Below are 21097 nucleotides of genomic sequence, written 5' to 3'. Positions count from 1 at the left end.
CTTTGGAGGAGAGATGTAATTGTGATAGTATTTTCTATGCAGAAATTGTCTGACAGCATCTCTTGAATCTGGTGTACACCTTGTATGTGCTTTCTTGCTACAGTTTGAGATTTACTAAAACACAGCATAGATATTGGCGGTGAGTTTTTTTTTGGTTGAGAATCTGCACTGCACCAGTGGACTACAGCAGATAGCCACAAAAGTAAGTCCCATCTCCTTAATGGATGAGGATGATTAAGACATGGGAGCTGAATTAGGCTGTTCAGCCCATCAATTCTGTTCTGTGGCTGATTTAGTTTCCCTCTCAACCTTATTCTCCTCCCTTTCCCCCATAACCTATGTCGCCCTGACTAATCAAGAGCCTATCAGTCTCCACTTTAAATATATCTCCAAAGCCTACGTGGCAATGAAGTCCACAGATTCAGCACCCTGCGGCTAAATAAATTCCCCCCTCATCTCTGTTCTGAAGGAACATCATTATGCTTTGAGGTGCTGCCTCAGGTCCGAGACCATCCCACTGCTTTTCACGTCCATCCTTTCTAAGCTTTTCGGTATTCACTGGGTTTTAATGAGATACCCCCCCCACATTCGAAACTCTAGTGAGTACAGGGAGATTCTTCTCCTCCAATCCAATGTAAGCTTCATTGGCACCCAGACCTGTGGTCGAAGTGTGATGCAATAAGCTTCATTGGCACCCAGACCTGTGGTCGAAGTGTGATGCAATAAGCTTCATTGGCACCCAGACCCGTGGTCGAAGTGTGATGCAATAAGCTTCATTGGCACCCAGACCCATGGTCGAAGTGTGATGCAATAAGCTTCATTGGCACCCAGACCCATGGTCGAAGTGTGGTGCAATAAGCTTCATTGGCACCCAGACCCATGGTCGAAGTGTGATGCCTAGTAATCTGCCATCTCCTGAATTAAGTTGATGGGTTGGAACTGCTAGTTTGGGAAGGTCAGAGGTTTGGGAATGATGGTGTTGGTTTGTGTGGGGGAATTAAATTCCGTATTGGGTGGATAGAGTGCAGGAGGAGGTGGTGGGAGATGAAGTTAGATTCCAGCGCCGATGGGATGGGGAGTAAAGGGCAGGGGACGACGGGGAGCACCGGTGATGTTTGGAGGTGTTAGAGGGGAAGTTTAGCTGAACGTGGGAAGGGAATCAACAGTGGGGCCAGGCAGTCAGAATTTCTGGCAGCAGATGAGGAGAGTGGGGCATGCGACTCCCTGGGGAGGGTTTTGTCGGATTGTGATGTGACCAGGTGTTGAATGGGACATGGGTGGGATTAGTGCAGCATGGGGGAGGGCCAGTGATGATGGGATGGAGTGAGTGTGGTGTGGCAGGTGTTAGTTCAGTGTGGATGATTAGTCAAGTGGGTGAGTGTGAGTTCTGTGGGTGGATGGTTTGTGAGGTTGGGTGTGTGTGAGTTCGGGTCAGTGGAGGGGAGGGGGGCAGGTTTAGTGCAGTTGGTGAACTTTAGTGTTGGATGGGTATACTGTGCAGTAGGGCAGCTCTATTTGACTGGCAAATGCTGTGTGTTGAACCTATGTTTTGGTGTTTGATGGGCCTTCCAGCCCAGTGCTGTACTGGGACAGTCAGTTCTGCCCAGAACACCATGGTCGAAGCTCCCCCACTCCATACAGAACGGAGTGAGCTCATGTGGAAATTGGTACCAGGGTGAGATCGTTTACTTGACAGATAGGAACCTTGTGAAGCCATTTCATTGTACTTGCTGATGGAGTGTTCTAGCTGAGATGGTCAGATTGGATCCTCATTCCTCCCCTCCCTTCTCCTCTCCATCCATCTATCCTCCTCTCTCCTCTCCATTCCTCCTCTCCCTTCTCACTATCCCCCATCACCTCCCCGTCCATCAATGAAGCACAGTATTTTTTTACCACGTGCTTTGCCTCCATGTTGCAAATCTCAATTGTTCTCCTCGAGGCCATTTGCCAGTTATCAGTAACCCAGCTGCTCCGAGATCCTTCTCAGCTCCAAGGGCCTTGGTTCGTTCCTGAACTTGGGTGCTGTGTGTACAGTATTTGCATGCTCTCCCTTGATCACTCCCATTGCTGTGGTTTTCTCCCCTCCCTTCTGTAAACCACCCCAAGTGTCAGACTCTGGTGAAATTGATGGGTGTGTGAAACAGAATAGGTTTCGGCGAAATAAGTGGAGGAATGGGATTGATGAGATCGTTCTGAGAGCCTGCACAGATTAAATGGGCTGAATGGCCTCCAATGCCATTTGGAAATCAGAAGTATGAGGAAAGATGAATTTTCTATCATGTGTCTAATTAAGTGAACTGGTTTTTGGTCTTTCAAATGCAATTTGTTTCCTGTTAGTATTCAAGCTGTAGCCTAGACATGTAATACCATAGCAACAGTTCATTTGTTAAAATATGGCCTCCTTGTGGATTTGTTGACCAGTAGCCTGCTGTTCATTTCTCTTCAAGCTCATTGAGGGTGCATCTCCAGACCAAAAATCCAATTTGGGAATCACTAATCTTGAATACTATTTTTACCTCAACCAATCGGACTCCTACAAAGTAGAAGACATTAATGATCGGAAGGATTTTCAAGAAACTCTGGTGAGAGATTATTTTTAACGCTGTCATTTATGTGAGTGCTCTTCTGATTTGTATCGACAACGTTGCCCTTGCTTCTATCTCTGCACAGCTACACCTTCAAACTCAGGCTTGGTGTTTGTGCTGATCTGCTGCCTGTTTAGAATGTATTACCAATCCACATAGCTGCACATAAAAGGACTATATCCTTCAGTTCCTTGCCTGTATACACACCTGTCTGCACACCTCTTAACCATTTCAATACTCTCCACTTCCACCATTTCCCCTGGCAGTGAACTCTCTGTGTTCAGTAACCACATGATTGCCACATGAATCTCTTTTAAACTTTTCCCTCTCTTACCTTTGAAGTTATGTCCTCAGTGCCTGTTTATCAACTGTTGTGTGAGGTGTCAGTGAGTGAGATTAGTAAATTAATAACTTATTCTGAGAGAATCAACATCAGTTAATCTTGAACAATTATTTGCCTCCAGCATGCTATGAATGTGATTGGAATTTTTGCTGAAGAACAGGCCATGGTTCTACAGATAGTGGCTGGCGTGCTCCACCTGGGAAATATCACTTTTAAAGAGGTTGGCAATTACGCGGCTGTGGAAAGCGAAGAATGTAAGTGTTCTGTTTTGCAATTATCCTTATGTTGCAACTAGAGGTTCAAAGCAAATTTATTATCAAAGTACACCACATACAACCCCGGGATTCTTCTTCTTGCAGGCATATTCAATTACCAGAATAGAATCAATGAAAGACCGTACCCAATGGGGCAGACAGTCAGAGTTCATACGACAACAAACTGTGCAAATACAAAAGGAAAAACAATTGTAAATAAATATTGAGAACGTGAGATGAGGAGTTGAAAGACCATAGGTTGAGGGAACAGTTTAGTGACGGAGGAAGTGAAATTGAGTGAAGTTATCTCCTCTAGCTCAAGAGTCTGTTGATTGAGGTGTAATAATTGTTCCTGAACCTGGAGGTGCGAGTCCTGAGGTTCCTGTACCTCCTTCCTGATGGCAGCAGCAAGAAGGCAGCTTGACATGGGTGGTGAGAGTCCTAGATGATGGCTGCTGCTTTCCTGCGAGAAAGCTCTGTGTAGATGTGCTAAATGGGGGGAGGGGGCTTTACGCCACTACCCCTTCTAGGACTTTCCTACACTAGGCTGAGATACATCATACATCGATAGAGGTGTCTCTACGTTTTAGATGCCATATGCCAGCTTTGCTAACTTGTGAGAAAGTGGGGGTGTGCTGTGCTTTCTTTGTAATTGCACTGACAGAGGAATTTAAAGTTGTTGATGAGGACTTGCTGGTATTGAATGAAAGGTTGGTGTTGTCACATCACTCAGCCAGGTTTACAATCTCCCTTCTACATGCCGATTCATCAGCAAACTCGGAGCTGACGGCATTGGAGCTGTGCTTAGCCGCACAGCCATAAGAGTGAAGTGAGTAGAGCAGGGGCTAAACAACACAGCCTTGTCATGCAGCTGTACCGATGGAGATCGTGGAGGGGACGTTGTTGCCAATCCAAACTGATAAGGATCTGCAAGCGAGGAAATCAAGAATCCAATTGCTGAAGAATACATTGAGGCCAGGGTGTGAGGGCTCACTGGTTAGTTCCGAGGGAATGATAGTATTGAATGCCGAGCTGTAGTCGATGAAGAGCATCCTTATATATGCGTACAAGATTGTGTTAGCCAGTCATGGGCTCCACCCTCTTGGAGAGATTCGGAGGCAATGGCAGGGGTACGTGGTGCATTTGTTTATTGTTCCTTATGAGGTAGCGTCTGTGGAAAGAGAAGCTTGGTGAGGGGAGAGAGGGAGAAGCTAAGCAGCAAGGTCAGATAGTGGGCAAGAATACAGAAAAAGGAAAATCGAAAGAACAGACTTGGGTTAGTGGAAAGAGAAACTTGAGCCAATCACTGAGGACGACTTGAAGCAGGTATGATATGACCAGTTTTGATACAGCTGGAAAGCAAAACAAGTACAAGTTTCAACGTTTGAGGTGTGGAAGACAGCAAGAGGTACTATTTCTGAACTTGTCTTGTGCCTCATTATAACAGTGTAGGAGGCCACAAACATGTCTGAGAGACACTAGATGTGGTAGGTAACTTGGAGCTCTGAGTTGCCTCTGCAGAGGGAGCACGGGAGCTTCACGGAGTGGTCACAGACCCTGTACTTGGTACCTCCAGTGGAGAGAAGATCAGATTGTGATGAATACAGTACGCTGGATTGGAAAAAGTACAAGTGAATCACAGCTTTAGCTGGAAAGTAACACACACAAAATGCTGGAGAAATGTGTTAGGTCGTGTGGCATCTACATCGAGATGTTTCAGACCAAGGCCTTGTATCAGGACTGGTAGGGTGTTGGCCCAGAACACCTTTCCAGTAAATGCTGCATAACTGCCCTGAGTTTCTCCAGCAATTTGTGTGTTACTCCGACTATCTAGCATCTGTAGAATCTGCAAAGACTGGGTCCCGGGATGGTGGGAAGGGAAGCGAGGAAAGGACATCTCCTACAGCTACATGGGACGGAGCCGGAGGAATAGGAATGGTGAGGTGGAAGGAGGGATAGACCAGAAGTTGTAGTGGGAAGGTCCCACTGAGATACTGGAAGGAGAAGAAAAGGGAATTTGTTTGGTGTTGGAATCTTGTTGAAGCTGGTGGGAACTTTGATAGTTCCTTTGAACTTTGAGGCCAGTGGGATGGAAAGTGAACTTATTTCATAGTGTGTCCAAGAGAAAGGTTGTGAGCAGAGGTGCAGGAAGAAGTTGGATGCAGTCAAGGGCTAGAAAAGAAGGCAGAGTTTAGGAAGAAGGAATAGTCAGAGCAAATAGTTTGGAGATGGACGAACTGGGAGGATGGAAAGGAGCCCTTGAGCAGGAGGGGTGGGGAGGGAGCAATTTTAGTCAAGACAGCTGTAGGAGTCTACAGGCTTGTAATGTATGTTTGTGGCTGGCTCATCCACTGAGGCTGGAGGGATTCAGGAAGGGAAGGGCAGAGTAGGAAACAGACTATGTTAAGATGAGAGCAGGGTGGATATTGCAATGAAATGTATAAATTCTGGAAGCAGTATGGTGCAGCCATCAGTATAACAGAAGGTCAAGGGAAGGGACCCAAGTACTGTTACTGAGGGTGAGTGAAACCGTTGTGTGCTGTTCATACAGATCAGTACACAGTGCACTGAGGTTATAGATGGTAAAACAATAACAGCTACAGTCTGAGCTGTTTACACCTACAGAGAAAGTGCAGTGCAGGTTAACAATAAGAGACAACCTTAATGAAGTGGAATGTGAGGTCTAGAGTCCATGGTATTGTCCAAGGTGAGCATTCAATAGTCTTATAACAGCAGGGTCGAAACTGTCCTTGAACCTGGTGGTATGTGTTTTCTGACCAATGGGAGGGGGAAAGAGGGAATATCCGAAGTATGTGGGATCTTTGATTTTGCTGGCTACCTTTAAATTGTGCCAAACATCCCATTAACAAGACAGGCATAGGCTGGGAAGTTTACATATCTGCATTAGTGGAAAGTGAGTGGAGCTGAAGGAGACGTTGTTTAAACAAGAACGGGTTAAGTGGCTGAAACAGACAGTCCTACTGGTGGGTGCCAGGGCAGGAGGTAGAGTAGGTGTGCAGGTTGGAAGCTGTGGAGGGAAGAGATCTCTTCAGGGAATGTGGTCTGTGACTGACTGAGGAACACACTCAGTGGCCATTTTATTAGATACACCTGCACCCCTGCTTGTTAATGTAAATATCCAATCTGTTAACCATATGGCAGCTACTCAATGCATAGGAGCATGCAGACAAGGTCGAGAAGTTCAGTTGCTGTTCAGACCAAACAGCAGAATGGGGAAGAAGTGTGAACTAAGTGACTCTGATTGTGGAATGACTGTTGGTGCCAGATGGGGTGGTTTGAGTATCTCAGAAACTGCTGATCTTCTGGGATTTTCATGCACAACAGTTACAGGGAATGGTGCAAAATTAAAGAACATCTGTGAGCATCAGTTCTGTGGGTGAAAATGCCTTGTTAATGAGAGAGGTCAGAGGAGAATGGCCAGACTGGTTCGGTGGGTGAAAATGCCTTGTTAATGAGAGAGGTCAGAGGAGAATGGCCAGACTGGTTCTGTGGGTGAAAATGCCTTGTTAATGAGAGAGGTCAGAGGAGAATGGCCAGACTGGTTCTGTGGGTGAAAATGCCTTGTTAATGAGAGAGGTCAGAGGAGAATGGCCAGACTAGTTCAAGCTCTCAGGAAGGTAACAGTTACAACAGTGGTGTGCACAGGAGCATCTGTGAACACACAACACGGCAAACCTTGAAGTGGCTGGGCTACAGCAGCAGAAGAGCAAGAACATATGGAAATGTCCTCGGTGATGACTATACTTTCCTCTTGTGCTGGATAAAGTGGCCACTCACCGTGGTGCCTGATGAGGGCAGGGTCCATAGGGAGGTAAACTCTTATCCAGCACCCTCAGGACTTTAGTGATGCCAGGCTTTTGGATAATTACTCCTTTTAATACTCCAATACTCCTTGAATTCAGATGTTTCAGATAATATATAATAGTATAGTAAATTACTCAATGAGTTAAAGGGAGCACAGGAAACGGGTCCCAGTGAGTTTAAAGGAAGAAGAAACATAGAAGACCTGCAGCACAATACAGGCCCTTTGGCCCACAAAGCTGTGCCGAACGTGTCCCCCCACCTTAGAACTACCTACATTTTACCCATAGCCCTCTGTTTCTGAGCTCCATGTACCCATCCAGGAGTCTCTTAAAAGACCCTATCGTATCAGCCTCCTCCACCGTCGTCGGCAGCCCATTCCACACACTCCCCACTCTATGCGTAAAAAACGTACCCCTGACATCTCCTCTGTATCTACTTCCAACCAACTAAAAAGTATACCCTCTCATGCTAGCCATTTCAGCCCTGGGGAAAAGCCTCTGACTATCCACATGATCGCTGCCTCTCATTATCTTGTACACATCTATCAGGTCACTTCTCATCCTCCGTTGCTCCAAGGAGAAAAGGTTGAGTTCACTCTACCTATTCTCATAAGGCATGCTCCCCAATCCAGGCAACATCCTTGTAAATCTCCTCTGCACCCTTTCTATGGTTTGTGGTTTCCACATCCTTCCTGTAGTAGGGCAACTAGAATTGAGCACAGTACTCCACATGGGGTCTGACCAGGGTCCTATATAGCCGCAACATTACCTCTTGGCTCTTGAACTCAATCCCACAGTTGATGAAGGCCAATGCACCATATGCCTTCTTACCACAGAGTCAACCTGTGTAGCAGCTTTGAGTGTCCTATGGACTCGGACCCCAAGATCCCTCTGATCCTCCACACTGCCAAGAGTCTTGCCATTAATACTATATTCTGCCATCATATTTGACCTACCAAAATGAACCACTTCACACTTATCTGGGTTGAACTCCATCTGCCATTTCTCAGTCCAGTTTTGTATCCTATTGATGTCCCGCTATAACCTCTGACAGCCCTCCACACTATCCACAACACCCCAACCTTTGTGTCATTAGCAAATTTACTAACTCATCCCTCCACTTCCTCATCCAGGTCATTTATAAAACTCACGAAGAGTAGGGATCCCAGAACAGATCCCTGAGGCACACCACTGGTGACTGACCTCCATGCAGAATATCACCCATCTACAACCATTCTTTACCTTCTGTGGGCAAGCCAGTTCTAGATCCACAAAGCAATGTCCCCTTGGATCCCATGCCTCCTTACTTTCTCAATAATTGTCTTTTTACTTATTTTGCATAATACTTGAAACAAATTTCCCTAATTGGTTTATTAAGCAATTGCACAATATCTTTGAAATGTTTTGCCAGTTACACAGTCATTCCTGGAAAAATGAGAGAAAACTGAAATGAAACACAGCCTTTCCACATCAGTAGTGTCCGGTTCAAAAGTGAGCTGTTCCTCCACAACAGGCGAAGGAGATCATCTCTCCAGATGCTGGGTGGAAGGCTTGTCTCTCAGTAACAATACTGCTCTGTCATACAGGGAAATGGGCTTATTGTTAACAGAACACGTCACCAAATAAAACCATGGACTCTGTTTACACTTCTCGCTGACTCATTAATGCCATCATCATGATTAAAAACCCCACCCTCCCCTGGACAATCTCTCTTTTCCAACACATCTTCCCTTCCAATTCAAGCAGACGATACAAAAATCCCAGACTCAAGGACAGCTTCTATTCCGCTGTTATAAGACTATTGAATGGTTCCCTAGTATGATCAGATAGACTCCTGACTTTAAGGCTTCATATTATAACCTTGCATCTTATCGTTCTCCTCCACAGCATTTTTGCTGTAAATGTAACACTCACTCTACATTGTGATATTGTTTTACCTTTGTACTGCCCCAATGCACTGTGTAATGATTTGATCTGCATGAACATTATCACTACATCTTGGTACATGTGACAATAATAGAACAATTTACCAGTCAAATCCTGCACTTTAGGATGTGACTAAACACAGTGATGAAGGAAGAGCAGTGGATGTAGTGTATATGGATTTCAGCAAGGCATTTGATAAGGTACCCCATGTGGAATTAAAATTTGTGGCCACTGGGAGATCCTGCTTTTTCTGGAGAACCAAGCGAAGGTGTTCAGCGAAACGGTCTCCCAGTCTGCGTCGGGTCTCAGCAATATATAAAAGGCCACACCAGGAGCACTGGACGCAGTATACCACACCAGCCGACTCACAGGTGAAGTGTCGCATCACCTGGAAGGACTGTCTGGGGCCCTGAATGGTGGTGAGGGAGGAAGTGTAAGGGCAGGTGTAGCACTTGTTCTGCTTACAAGGATAAGTGCCAGGAGGGAGATCCGTGGCAAGGGATGGGGGGGACGAGTGGACAAGGGAGTCGCGTAGGGAGCGATCCCTGCGAAAAGCAGAAAGGGGGGGGAGGGAAAGATGTGCTTGGTAGTGGGATCCCATTGGAGGTGGCAGAAGTTACGGAGAATTATATGTTGGATCTGGAGGCTGGTGGAGTGGTAGGTAAGGACAAGGAGAACCCTAGCCCAAATGGGGTGGCGGGTGTATGGGGTGAGGGCAGATGTACGGGAAATGGGAGAGATGCACTTGAGAGCAGAGCTGATGGTGGACAAAGGGAAGCCCCTTTGTTTAAAAAAGGGAAGACATCTCCTTCATCCTGGAATGAAAAGCCTCATCCTGACAGCAGATGCGGCAGAGACGGAGGAATTGTGAGAAGGTGATAGCATTTCTGCAAGCGACAGGGTAGGAAGAGGGATAGTCCAGGTAGCTGTGAGAGTCTGTAGGTTTATAGTAGATATCAGTAGATAGGCCGTCTCCAGAGATGGAGACAGAAAGATCAAGAAAGGGGAGGGAGGTGTTGGAAATGGACCAGGTAAATTTGAGGGCAGGGTGAAAGTTGGAGACAAAGTTAATGAAGTCAATGAGCTCAGCATGTGTGCAGGAGGCAGCGCCAATGCAGTCGTCGATGTAGCGAAGGAAAAGAGGGGGATGGATACCCGTATAGACTTGGAACATGGACTGTTCCACAAAGCCAACAAAAAGGCCGGCATAACTGGGACCCATACAGGTGCCCATGGCTACACCCTTGGTTTGGAGGAAGTGGGAGGAGCCAAAGGAGAAATTATTGAGAGTAAGAACTAATTCCGCTAGACGGAAGAGGGTGGTGGTAGAGGGGAATTGGTTAGGTCTGGAATCCAAAAAGAAGCGAAGAGCTTCGAGACCGTCCGGGTGGGTGATGGAGGTATATAGGGACTGGACGTCCATGGTGAAAATAAGACGGTGGGGGCCAGGGAACTTGAAAAAATTCAAAGCATGAGAAGTGTCACGAACATAGGTGGGAAGGGATTGAACAAGGGGGGATAAGACAGTGTCAAGGTATGCAGAAATGAGTTCGGTGGGGCAGGAGCAAGCTGAGACAATAGGTCTACCTGTACAGGCAGGTTTGTGGATCTTGGGTAGGAGGTAGAAACAGGAAGTGCGGGGTGTGGGAACTAGGAGGTTGGTGGCAGTGGATGGGAGATCCCCAGAGCTGATAAGGTTGGTGATGGTATAGGAGACAATGGCCTGGTGCTCCTTAGTGGGGTCATGATCAAGGGTTGAATAAGAGGAGGTATCAGAGAGTTGTCGCTGTGCCTCCGCCAGACAACAACAGCTCCCCCCATATCAGCAGGTTTTATATCAATTATAGTTTGGTTACACTTGTACATTAGGGCGGTGTAGTTGTGGGCTGATGAACATATCCTGTTTGAAGAAATGGCACTTCATGTAATGGAGAGTACAGTCATTCATTCATTTGATTTATTTTTATTTTTACATTAATACAGTTTAGCCTTGAAATATAGAGTTATAGTGTAAAACATTGTTTTTGAAAAGGTTAGGGGTGATATGTATTTCAGCAATTGATTTAAAGTTTTATGCAAATACTAGTGTGTGATGTACAGCATGCTTTTGTGAATAGTTTTATGAATGTGACATATATTCATGCAACCGACCATTCTTTAGTTGGCTGAGTGTATGCTCAGGTCAGGCAGCAACAGATTTGATATTTGAGGGCACCTTCAACTGATGGACCTTCAATTTGCAACCATCTGGTTCTCTCTGCACAGATACTGCTTAACCTGCTGATTATCTCCAGCATTTTCAGTTTTATTTTCAAATTTCAAGCATCTTCAGCTACTGTTTTTGGAAATTGTTTTGTTAAGTGGAGTACCTGCAGCAATACGTGGAGTTCCAGACAGCAACTGTTGAATTTCTGTACTGGATATTCTCTCTTTGCTGAGAGGCATTTTGTTTTCTTTTTATTCCTTTCTCAGGTGTGCCTTTCCGTCATGTTTCTGTGAGTGGCTATATTCTGTTCCGCTTGGATAGTTTACGGCTTTCCCTGCGTGAAAGCGTTCTTTTCCTGGGATTTAATAGCTGCCTGAAGCAATCTGCCTTGTTCTCTGCAACATCTGCGCCCAGCATAACTTCAACTTCATTTTACTTTCAGCCAGGACTGTTTACTTCAACCATATGTTGGCTATTTATGTCACACACAAAAAAACAAAATTTTAAAAATTTTCATTTGAATTCTGAGAATTTCTGATGATTCCCAGAAGATCTTGCTTGGTCTGTGATTATAATTCCAGCAACTTCTTGAAATGTCACTATTGTAACTGTGAACAAAGTCACCAGAGACTGAAGCTGGTGGACATAGAAGTCTTTGTCCAGCAAACCAGCAGCAGGCATCGTACTGGAGCCTCTATTGTAAGAATTAGCCTGCCTGACCCAACATTACATGACATCTGAATTTGTTGAAGATCACAGGTAACAGAGGACAATTCTATAGTGCTTCCCTTGAATTACATATAATGTTCAAACCCCTCAATCTTCACACTAACACTCCAGACACCCAAAATGAATGTTAATCCCCACTGACTCTGGGTTGCATTCATGCACATGCAGACGTCTCAGGTCAAGTGGAGTATGTATTTCTTTGTTTGCAATTGACCTAAGTCTGCAGCTCCAAGATCACAATTGTGCTGGGCTGCATTTTAAACTCAATCTACAATCCGTGTTCTGGTCTGGACTGGTTGCTGTTGAAATTAATATTTGCTGTATTCCATAATTCTAGAATACACCCTAACAGTCACTATGCGTAAGAAGGATGTACCGTAATTCCAGTATAATAGCATAATTGCTATGTTAGTTGAAATGCAAAGGCCTAGATTGTTCATTCATAAGGAAGTATTTGTGTTCTATTGGCAACTTAATTAATTAAATTGGATGGAAATATAAACGAGGTAATGGTGATCATGACACTATCGAATTGTTTTACAAATCACCTGGGTTCACTGATATTCTTCAGCAGTCCAGCCTTCGGCACTTCAGGAGAGCACTCTCCCTGAACATCGACGGCTCCTCCGTTGAGATCGTTAAGAGCACCACATTTCGTAGTGTTCACCTGGCAGAGAATCTCACCTGGTCCCTCAACACCAGCTCCATAGCAAAGAAAGCCCAGCAGCATGTCTACTTTTTGCGAAGGCTGAGGAAAGTCCATCTCCCACCCCCCATCCTCATCACATTCTACAGGGGTTGTATTGAGAGCATCCTGAGCAGCTGCATCACTGCCTGGTTTGGAAATTGCACCATCTCGGATCGCAAGACCCTGCGGCAGATTGTAAGGTCAGCTGAGAAGTCTATCTTTTCGCTATTACAGACACTTACACCACATGCTGTACCCGCAAAGCTAACGGTATTGTGAAGGACCCCTCGCACCCCTCATACAAACTCTTCTCCCTCCTGCCATCTGGCAAAAGGTACCAAAGCATTCAGTCTCTCATGACCAGACTGTGTAACAGTTTCTTCCCCCAAGCTATCAGACTCCTTAATACCCAGAGTCTAGACTGACATCTACATCATATATTATTATATTGTAATTTGTCCTCTACTTTGCCTATTGTCTTGTTTATTAATTACTGTACTGCCCTGCACTGTTTTGTGCACTTTATGTAGTCCTGTGCAGGTCTGTAGTCTAGTGCAGATTTTATGTTGTTTTATGTAGTCTAGTGTAGCCTTGTGCTGTCTCACGTAAGGTTTGTGCGTCGCATCTAAGCTGTAGGTATCGCGTACCCTACACCATACCTACGCTGTAGGGTGACGTGCACCTCTCCAGAAAAGTTACACCCTCGTCGCGGCGACGCGACTGTGATTGGTCGGCTTGGTAGCATCGCATTTCCGGTTGCTTCTTCTCTGCCGTATCTGTAGGCTGTGCGTACACCGATGCGAAATAGGTGAACCAAATCGTCAAATCTACCTGCCGACATGCAAAAGTGTTTGAAATGCATTTCCTCATCCATGTCTCTCTCGAAGAAACTCAACACAGTGCCATAGAAACCCCACCGCCAACTAGCGTTTTGGCACACACCAATGCATGCTCACTACGGCGTAGAGTGACACACGAGTGAAAATCAGGGTTACGGTGTAGGCTGCAGTGTAGCCCGTACGCACAAGTATACATCAGCCTATAGTCTAGTGTAGTTTTGTGTTGTTTCATGTCGCACCAGGGTCCTGGAGGAACATTGTTTCATTTTTACTGTGTACTGTACCAGCAGTTTATGGTCAAAATGACAATAAACTTGACTTTAAACCCAACTCTGAAGTGTTTAAGCGTAATGCTGATGGGTAGTTGGTTTATTGTCACAGGTACATGGAAAAGCTTTTGTTTGTGTGCTATTCAGACAGGTCATAAGTGCATTGAAATCGTACAAAAGAAGGCAGAATGTGCATTCAGTGGCCACTTTATTAGGCACACCTGTATAGCTGCTTGTTAATGCAGTTATCTAATCAGCCAATCATTTGGGAGCAACTCAGCGCATCAAAGCATGCAGGCAAGGTCAAGAGGTTCAGTTGTTGTTCAGACCACATATCAGAATGGGGAAGAAACGTGACCTAAATGACTTTGACCACGGAATGATTGTTGGTGCCAGACGGGGCGGTTTGAGTATCTCAGAAACTCCTGGTTCCTGGGATTTTCGTATAGTCTCTGGAGTTTACAGAGAATGATATAGAAAACTAAATTCATCCAGTGAGCAGCAGTTCTGTGGGCAAAAATGCTTTGCTAATGGGAGAGTTTCAGAGGAGAATGGCTAGGCTGGTTCAAGCAGATAAGAAGGAAGAGTAACTTAAATAACGACACATAACAGTGATGTGCAAAAGAGCATCACTGAATGCACAAGACATTGACCATCGAAGTAGATGGGCTACAGCAGCAGAAGACCGCGAACATACCAGCAACGGCACTTTATCAGTTACGGGGGGGCCTAAGACAGTGGCCACCGACTGTAGTGCTACAGTTACACAGGGAGTGATGTGCAGGTCAAATGACCCAATCAGCTATTCATTTTCTGTCCACAGCATTTAGGGATGGGCACTAAATGTTGGCTTTGCCAGCTATGCCCACATCTGGTGTATGAATAAAAGCAAAGACGTACCCAAAGGGTTAACATCCCTTAGTTCATATTCTTCTTCTGCCTGAACTGCAGTTCCTCATGTGTGAGTGGGCATCCAGTGTTGTTTCTTTGACCCTACATGGACATCCCACGGTAGGCTGGTGTGTTCTCAGCCAGTCAGTGCCATTCCTGGGTGAGCCTCTCTCCTTTCTACAGGTCTGCAAGAGCCTGGAATGGTGGACTGTCCCCTACTCTCAGATGTATAGAATCCACCTCATTCACACCCAAGTGAATTGCGGAGGCGTTAGGATGAATCAGATTTTGCAGTCTGCCAGATTATTCTCCAGCTGGTGAAAGTAGGTTCACTGAATTTGTAGCATCACCAGTGCTATTCAATGCATTCCCCTGTGAGAGCTGAGGTGAAATGGCCCATCGCTTCAGCTGTTCTATGCTCGAGCATAAAACAGGGTGTGACACTGTGGGAGTCTCCCGGTCAGTGCTTAACCCTTAACTCCCGGTTAGTCTCCCAGTCAGTGCTTAACCCTTAACTGCTGTCGCCACAGCAGAGTAGTTGTTTGTTATCACATTGGAGGTTTATGCCAGCTCGTTCAGTGGGAACAGGCTGTTGAATTTCTTGATCTGCAGTTGCGATCATTTCAAAAACATTTGGCTTTAATGCACTTTGAAGGTGCTGAGAGACGTACAAATGAAAGCTCTTTCTTATACTGCCCATAACACAGGACAGTGGCAACAGCCCATATCGAGCTCTTGTAATCTATTAATGAGCTCCCTTTATGCGGTGAAGTGAGCTGCTTCAGGGCAGTAAGTATGGTGTCCCGGCAGAAGAAAAGCTGAGTTTTTGTTATGTTAAAGTAAGGAATTCCCGCTTTGATTCTGAAGGAATAAGACTGGAATTCCTATTCTAATCCCTATGGGCAGGGATTGACAGACTCTGGTCTTGCATATTGATTTGAGAGCTGACAAAACAATATTATAGCAAATCAAGTCTCTGTATAAAGGTGTCGGTTAGTGAATAAAGCAGCAGGAGCTTCTGCATCCACTTGTATGGTGTATTTTATCTAACATGTTGAACTTCTGTGCATTAGTATATGAAAGAGACAATGGTCCTGAAGCAAAGTCTCCCATGTTTGATGGACAGGTGGATATACAGGAAATGGAGGGGTATTTTTGCCTTTATGTTTGATGCAGACATTGTGCCTGTGTTGTGCAGTTCACTGTCCTATTGTGGCGACCCATTTCCTGGCACATCCGAACCGGCTCACAATTAGATAGCCTACGGGGGTTTGCGAGCACAGAGCTTTGGAGCCTCTGCGCCACGGGGGGCAGGTTGAGGGAGGCTTAAAAGTGAGGCTGAGGATTTCGAATAAAGTTTTTCCTTCGACTGCAGTTACCGACTCCGTGTCGTAATTTTAGCACTGCGTGTAGCACACCGCTACACTATGTTCTTTGTACATCGACTGAGCAACGTTCCCTTGCTGGGAGAATAAGTAAACTCTCTTTTTGTTTGACAGTCCTGGCATTCCCAGCGTTCCTGCTTGGTATCAACCAGGAGCGACTGAAAGAAAAACTGACCAGCAGGAAAATGGACGGCAAGTGGGGAGGAAAGTCGGAAACCATTAATGTGACGTTAAACGTGGAGCAAGCCTGCTATACCAGGGATGCTCTTTCCAAGGCTCTTCACGCACGCATCTTTGACTATTTAGTCGATGTAAGTACTATCAATTGACCCAGGTGGATCTCTGGAATGAATGGAATTGCCTTGGGACATCTGAGCTCCCAGTCAGAAAGGTTGTGTGTGGTGGCAAAGGGAGCATTTCCTGGGGGTTGTTCATCACTGAGCAGCAAACATTTCTCTTCACAGGGTAAAATTGACCACCACCTTATTCTGACCTGCCCCCACTTCCTTTCTAGTCTGAGCCGGAAATGTCGTTTATTTATTCCCTTCCACAGATGCTGCCTGACTTGCTGAGTTCCTCCAGCATTTTCTGTGTGTTGCTCTGCAAATCCCTCTTTTCTTTTGTATGCCACACGCCTACACGTGGGTAATCCACAGTAACCTATCTAACCCATGGACTTGGAGACCAGAACCCCATGCAGCCACAGGAGAATGAACACAAAACAGGGTCAGGAGCCAAAAGTGAGAGAGGGGACAATGCTCGGACAGGATTTGGATGGTGGCAGGATAGAGTCGTGGTTAGCACAACGTTTTACAGTACCTTCGACCCTGCTGCAATCCATGCCACTGTCTGAAAGGAGTTTGTACGTTCTCCCTGTGACCGCGGGGGTTTCCACCGGGTGCTCTGGTTTCCTCCCACAGTCCAAAAGCATACGCGTTGGTAGGTTAGTTGGCCATTGTAAATTGTCCCATGATCAGACTAGGATTCACTTGGGGGACTGCTGGGTGGCGCAAAGGGCCTATTCCGCACTTATCTCAATAAATAAATACTGGAATCAGTATACTGACTGAATGTGTCTCGTCTAATGAGCAGGAATACTGTGTTCCACCGTCAGTTGAGCAGAGATCAGCCAGTACACTACGCTGGTGCCTGGAATCAAAGCTAAAAAGCTTTTTACTCTGCGTGACTCAACAGGGCATTTACTGACGGAGCTTTTCAAAAGAGGGGCATATCGTCACTCTCAACCTTTTGCGCCATTAGATCAAAGTGCTTTCAGTAGGAGGCACCGTTGTGTGTTATGCACAATTCTCACAAGTACTGGAAATTCAGCAAAAGGGAACAACTGCTCATACCCTGGATCATCTCCTCACACAAAGAAACTCTGCCAAATAACTTAGAAAAAGTCATTCAGCAGAAAGAGAAGCTCCCCAGATGGTCCAATGAGCAAAGACGTCACCAGGTATTACAGAGGCCATGCTAGGGTCTGGCCTAAGGTAGATTGTGACACTGGTGGGAGAAGGGAAGTGGAGCTCAGTGGCCATAAGTTAGAGCAGAAACAAGCAGTGGGGATCTCAGAATCAAACAGGGATTGGAAAACTTCTATGGCTCCAAATAGCCAGTTGATATTTGTGGTAGAAGGTATTTAATACAGAAGAAGGAAATGGGTTGAGATGCTGGTGTCTCAGTAGGAACTGCACCATCAGGAGACTGGATTATAGAGCAGTGAGTATGTGGAATAGTTCTGAAGATCTGCCCTTTATAACGAGTTCCTTCCCTCGTCACCTCCCACATCAACTACAACTCAGATTTGGATACTGAAGCTTGCTCTTGTGCAAATGAGTTTACTGAAAAGTTTTTGCACAATTTTAAGCAATACCCTCTTTTGGAGGTCAGTAATGCTCCCAAGCTACTGTATAGTCGAGCAACTTGAAAGCCTGCAAGGCATTAAAAGCAAAATCAAACAGATCATGTTTAATTGCAGGTGTCCTGCTGTCCCATTGTTATGCCATAGGCTCCTTTTTGCTTCTGACAAGGTTTTGTTTTCATTCTGTATGAATGGGGAACTCGGTGCCTGGACTCATTCAATGAGAGGAGTTAAACAATGGACCACATGTGGCAAAAGAACATCTGCAATGACAGCAGAAATATAAAACTCAGTGAAACAGAACAGGCGGGGGATGAGTGTGTGTGAGTGCCCTTTGTTAGTGATACTTTTCCAGGGTCTATTGCAAAGTAATTCCCATTCATCTGCTGCTGCATCTATTTTTTCTCAAACTTGTGCTGATGTTGTTACCTATATTTTGAAGTTCATTTTTGCACATATAGAAGTTGTGCTTAATTTAAGTTTATGTTGACATATTTATTTATTAATTGGGATACAGCACAGAGTAGGCCCTTTTGGATCTTTGAGCCACAGCGCCCAGCAACCCCTGATTTAATCCTAGCCTAATCTCGGGGCAATTTATAAGGGCTAATTAACTTACGAACCAATACATCTTTGGACTGTGGGCAGAAACCGGAGCACCCAGAGGAGACCCACACGGTCATAGGGAGAACGTAGAAACTCCTTACAGGCAGTGGTGGGGATTGAACCGGCGTCCCTGGTACTGTAAAACATCGCGCTAACCACTACGCTACCACGCCGCCCGCATCTTGAAATGTGGGGTGGGGGTGGAAAGGAGTACAAGTTGGCAGGTGATAGGTGTCAGAAACACACTGAGTCTCAGCAATTTGCAGAACGGTAAACTTTATTTTTCGAGTCTGCAGAGTCGGACCCAACCAGCTCCTGCTAGATTGAGTGCCGAATTACACTTTGCACAGTTTTTTATACCCTACTTGTTTACGACTTTGTGAGTTGCACCCATGTGAGGTGCAGACATTCTTCCTTAATCTCATTACAAAATTACAAATGTGACTACCCTTTGGCCCACTTATCAGCCTCAGCGCATTAACACCGTTATTGTTCAACCGTTAAGCATGTCTTCCCGTTACCTGTATCGCTTCTTTAATCAGCAAGCTATTGTTTCATCCTGATTTTGCAAATTGGTTTATACGTTGCCCTGCAAGTTGCTTTGCACGTTCTTTCTGTGTCAGCACATTCTAAATGGACTCCTTAAGAATCATTTCTCTCAATCCACCCTTTTTCTTTTTAGAATGTGCTATCAGTTGGGCTTTTGCCACGGGTTTACATAGGCTTCTTCCTCTAGCTCTATTTCCCTTTGTAGGAGTACCTGATCAGGATCAGCTGGGGCCCCTGGTTGCATGACTTGTCTTGCCACCCGAGCTACTAGCTCCCGCAAGCAGGGGATCAGACATGGTAGCAGAAGGAGGACCATCAATCCCCCTCCTATAACCCCTAAAGCGGTTCGCCACCAGCCTCCTTTCAACCATCCGTCCAGCCAGTCCCAATACCCCAGCGGCTTCCAGGTCTGTACCGGCACGTGGGCCAGTTCCCTTATTTTATCTGATATTTTTTTGAACCACCTTTCCGTTGTCATCTATCTTTAAGCAGCAGTTGGTTAGATTAAACTTTCCACATACTCCTCCTTCAGCCGCAAGCAAATAATCTAATGCCAAGCGGTTCTGATAAATAGCAGTGCGCATCTGATTTTGTTGCTTAGCTAGTAGTTCCAGGGCCAATGCAGTCTGATTTGTAATTACTTCTACCACCGCCTGTAGTCTGATTATTCGGTTTAGCATGTATATGGGCGTCCTATATCCCCAAGACCCATCCTGAGCCCAGGTCGCTGGTCCATAATACTCAATAATCCGGGCGGGTGGCCAGCTATCTCCCCAGTCTCCAACCTGCAACTCTCGCCTACTTCTTCGTAGGGAATCAAATACCTTTACCCCCAATGCTTTGTCATCCTCCTCGGGCAACAGGAAGAATTCAGGCCGGATAATTCCCAGGAAACACACTCCCCCCCAGTTGGGCAACAGGCATGTGTATGCCCTACCTCCGCAAATCCAAAACAATCCCTCTGGGGCAACACCCTGTCCTTTGTCCCAAACCTCGCTCACCCCGGGAATTCCGTGGTATGGGTCCGTTCCAGTACAATTCCATACTTCGGGGGTATTCCCGAGGGGCGTACAGTTTCCTTTTGGTTCTATGGTAATATACCATTTCGGTTCCTCTGGCCACCAGGTAATGTTTCCGCTCTGCTCTTTATACTTAATGCTCTGACAGGGGCTTTTTCCTACTTTTATTTCCCCGTCCCGCGCAACACATATTTGTCCTTCGGGGAGATTTGTTAGTTCCCACCCCTGCTTCCTTCTATCCTTAACCACCGTCCAGTTCCGCTGAATTAATTCCCATGTATTTAGGCTTTCACCCCGCCAAGGCCATTGTTCACTCATGTGTGGCCCTCCACAGACCCAACAGTTGCTAATATTTAGACTGCCTGCTACCCGAGTTGCCAGATCTATAAAGAGGTTTTCTTTTACGTCTGGTAGCGTAATCTCCCTTTCTATTTCTTGGTATATCGATGGGTCTGTGGAGACTGCAGCTTTTTGTCTGTGTTGAGTTTCCTCAGCTATTTTCTTTTTCTCATTCTGGATTATAGTTTCCTTAACTTTATCCACATAATCGTCTACCAATATCGAGGGAATATCCCACTGTCCTCCCTTGTTAATGCATAGCCATTTATCCTTGGGAGGACAAGTGGTAACACTCCCATATACCCCTAATCCTTGGCCCCCAAACCCCCACACATATCCCTTATTTCTTACTTGATAATATCGCCTTCCGTTTTCCAGGCATTCCTCCTTTTTGTTGTAGTCATAACATTTCTCGTTTACATGAGAGTGTGATACAAAGGACCCTGGAAAAACCGTCATGCCCACCCTTACCGTCGTCCTGCACTTATCACATCCCCCTTCAGCGCTTCTCAACAATAGCAGTATATACATTACAGTCCCAAAGTTCATTCTGTCCGTCTTTTGAGCTTTAGCACCATCGGGTCTTCTCCCTGGACGCAAGTCCATTCTGCACCTTCTTCGGGCTTTACGGGTCCCTTGATTCTCGCGGCGTGGGTCCACCCTTTTTCTTTTGTCCTTACTGCGGCTTCGGTGGTCAGTAGCACCTGGAATGGGCCTTCCCACTGCGGCTGTAACTTCTCTGGCTTCCAAGTCTTAATCAGGACCCAGTCACCGGGCTGAG

At 45.8% G+C, this 21097-nt stretch overlaps 1 protein-coding gene across 4 annotated transcripts in view; it reads left to right on the top strand.

The window, feature by feature from the left end:
- myo1ea (myosin IEa) overlaps positions 1-21097 on the top strand; it is a 376197-nt gene that overhangs the window by 260290 nt on the left and 94810 nt on the right. For all 4 annotated transcript variants that reach the window (XM_059952573.1, XM_059952572.1, XM_059952575.1 and 1 more), the window contains 3 exons: positions 2448-2582; positions 3050-3182; positions 16054-16250. In XM_059952573.1, the coding sequence (XP_059808556.1) occupies positions 2448-2582; positions 3050-3182; positions 16054-16250 (465 nt within the window). The remainder of the gene's footprint in view (positions 1-2447; positions 2583-3049; positions 3183-16053; positions 16251-21097) is intronic.

The sequence above is a fragment of the Hypanus sabinus genome, chromosome 28 (assembly GCF_030144855.1).
Source record: "Hypanus sabinus isolate sHypSab1 chromosome 28, sHypSab1.hap1, whole genome shotgun sequence".
NCBI classification, from domain to species: Eukaryota; Metazoa; Chordata; class Chondrichthyes; order Myliobatiformes; family Dasyatidae; genus Hypanus; species Hypanus sabinus.
The sequence above is the reverse complement of the archived record's forward strand: the minus strand, read 5'-3'. Positions and strand labels throughout refer to the sequence as shown.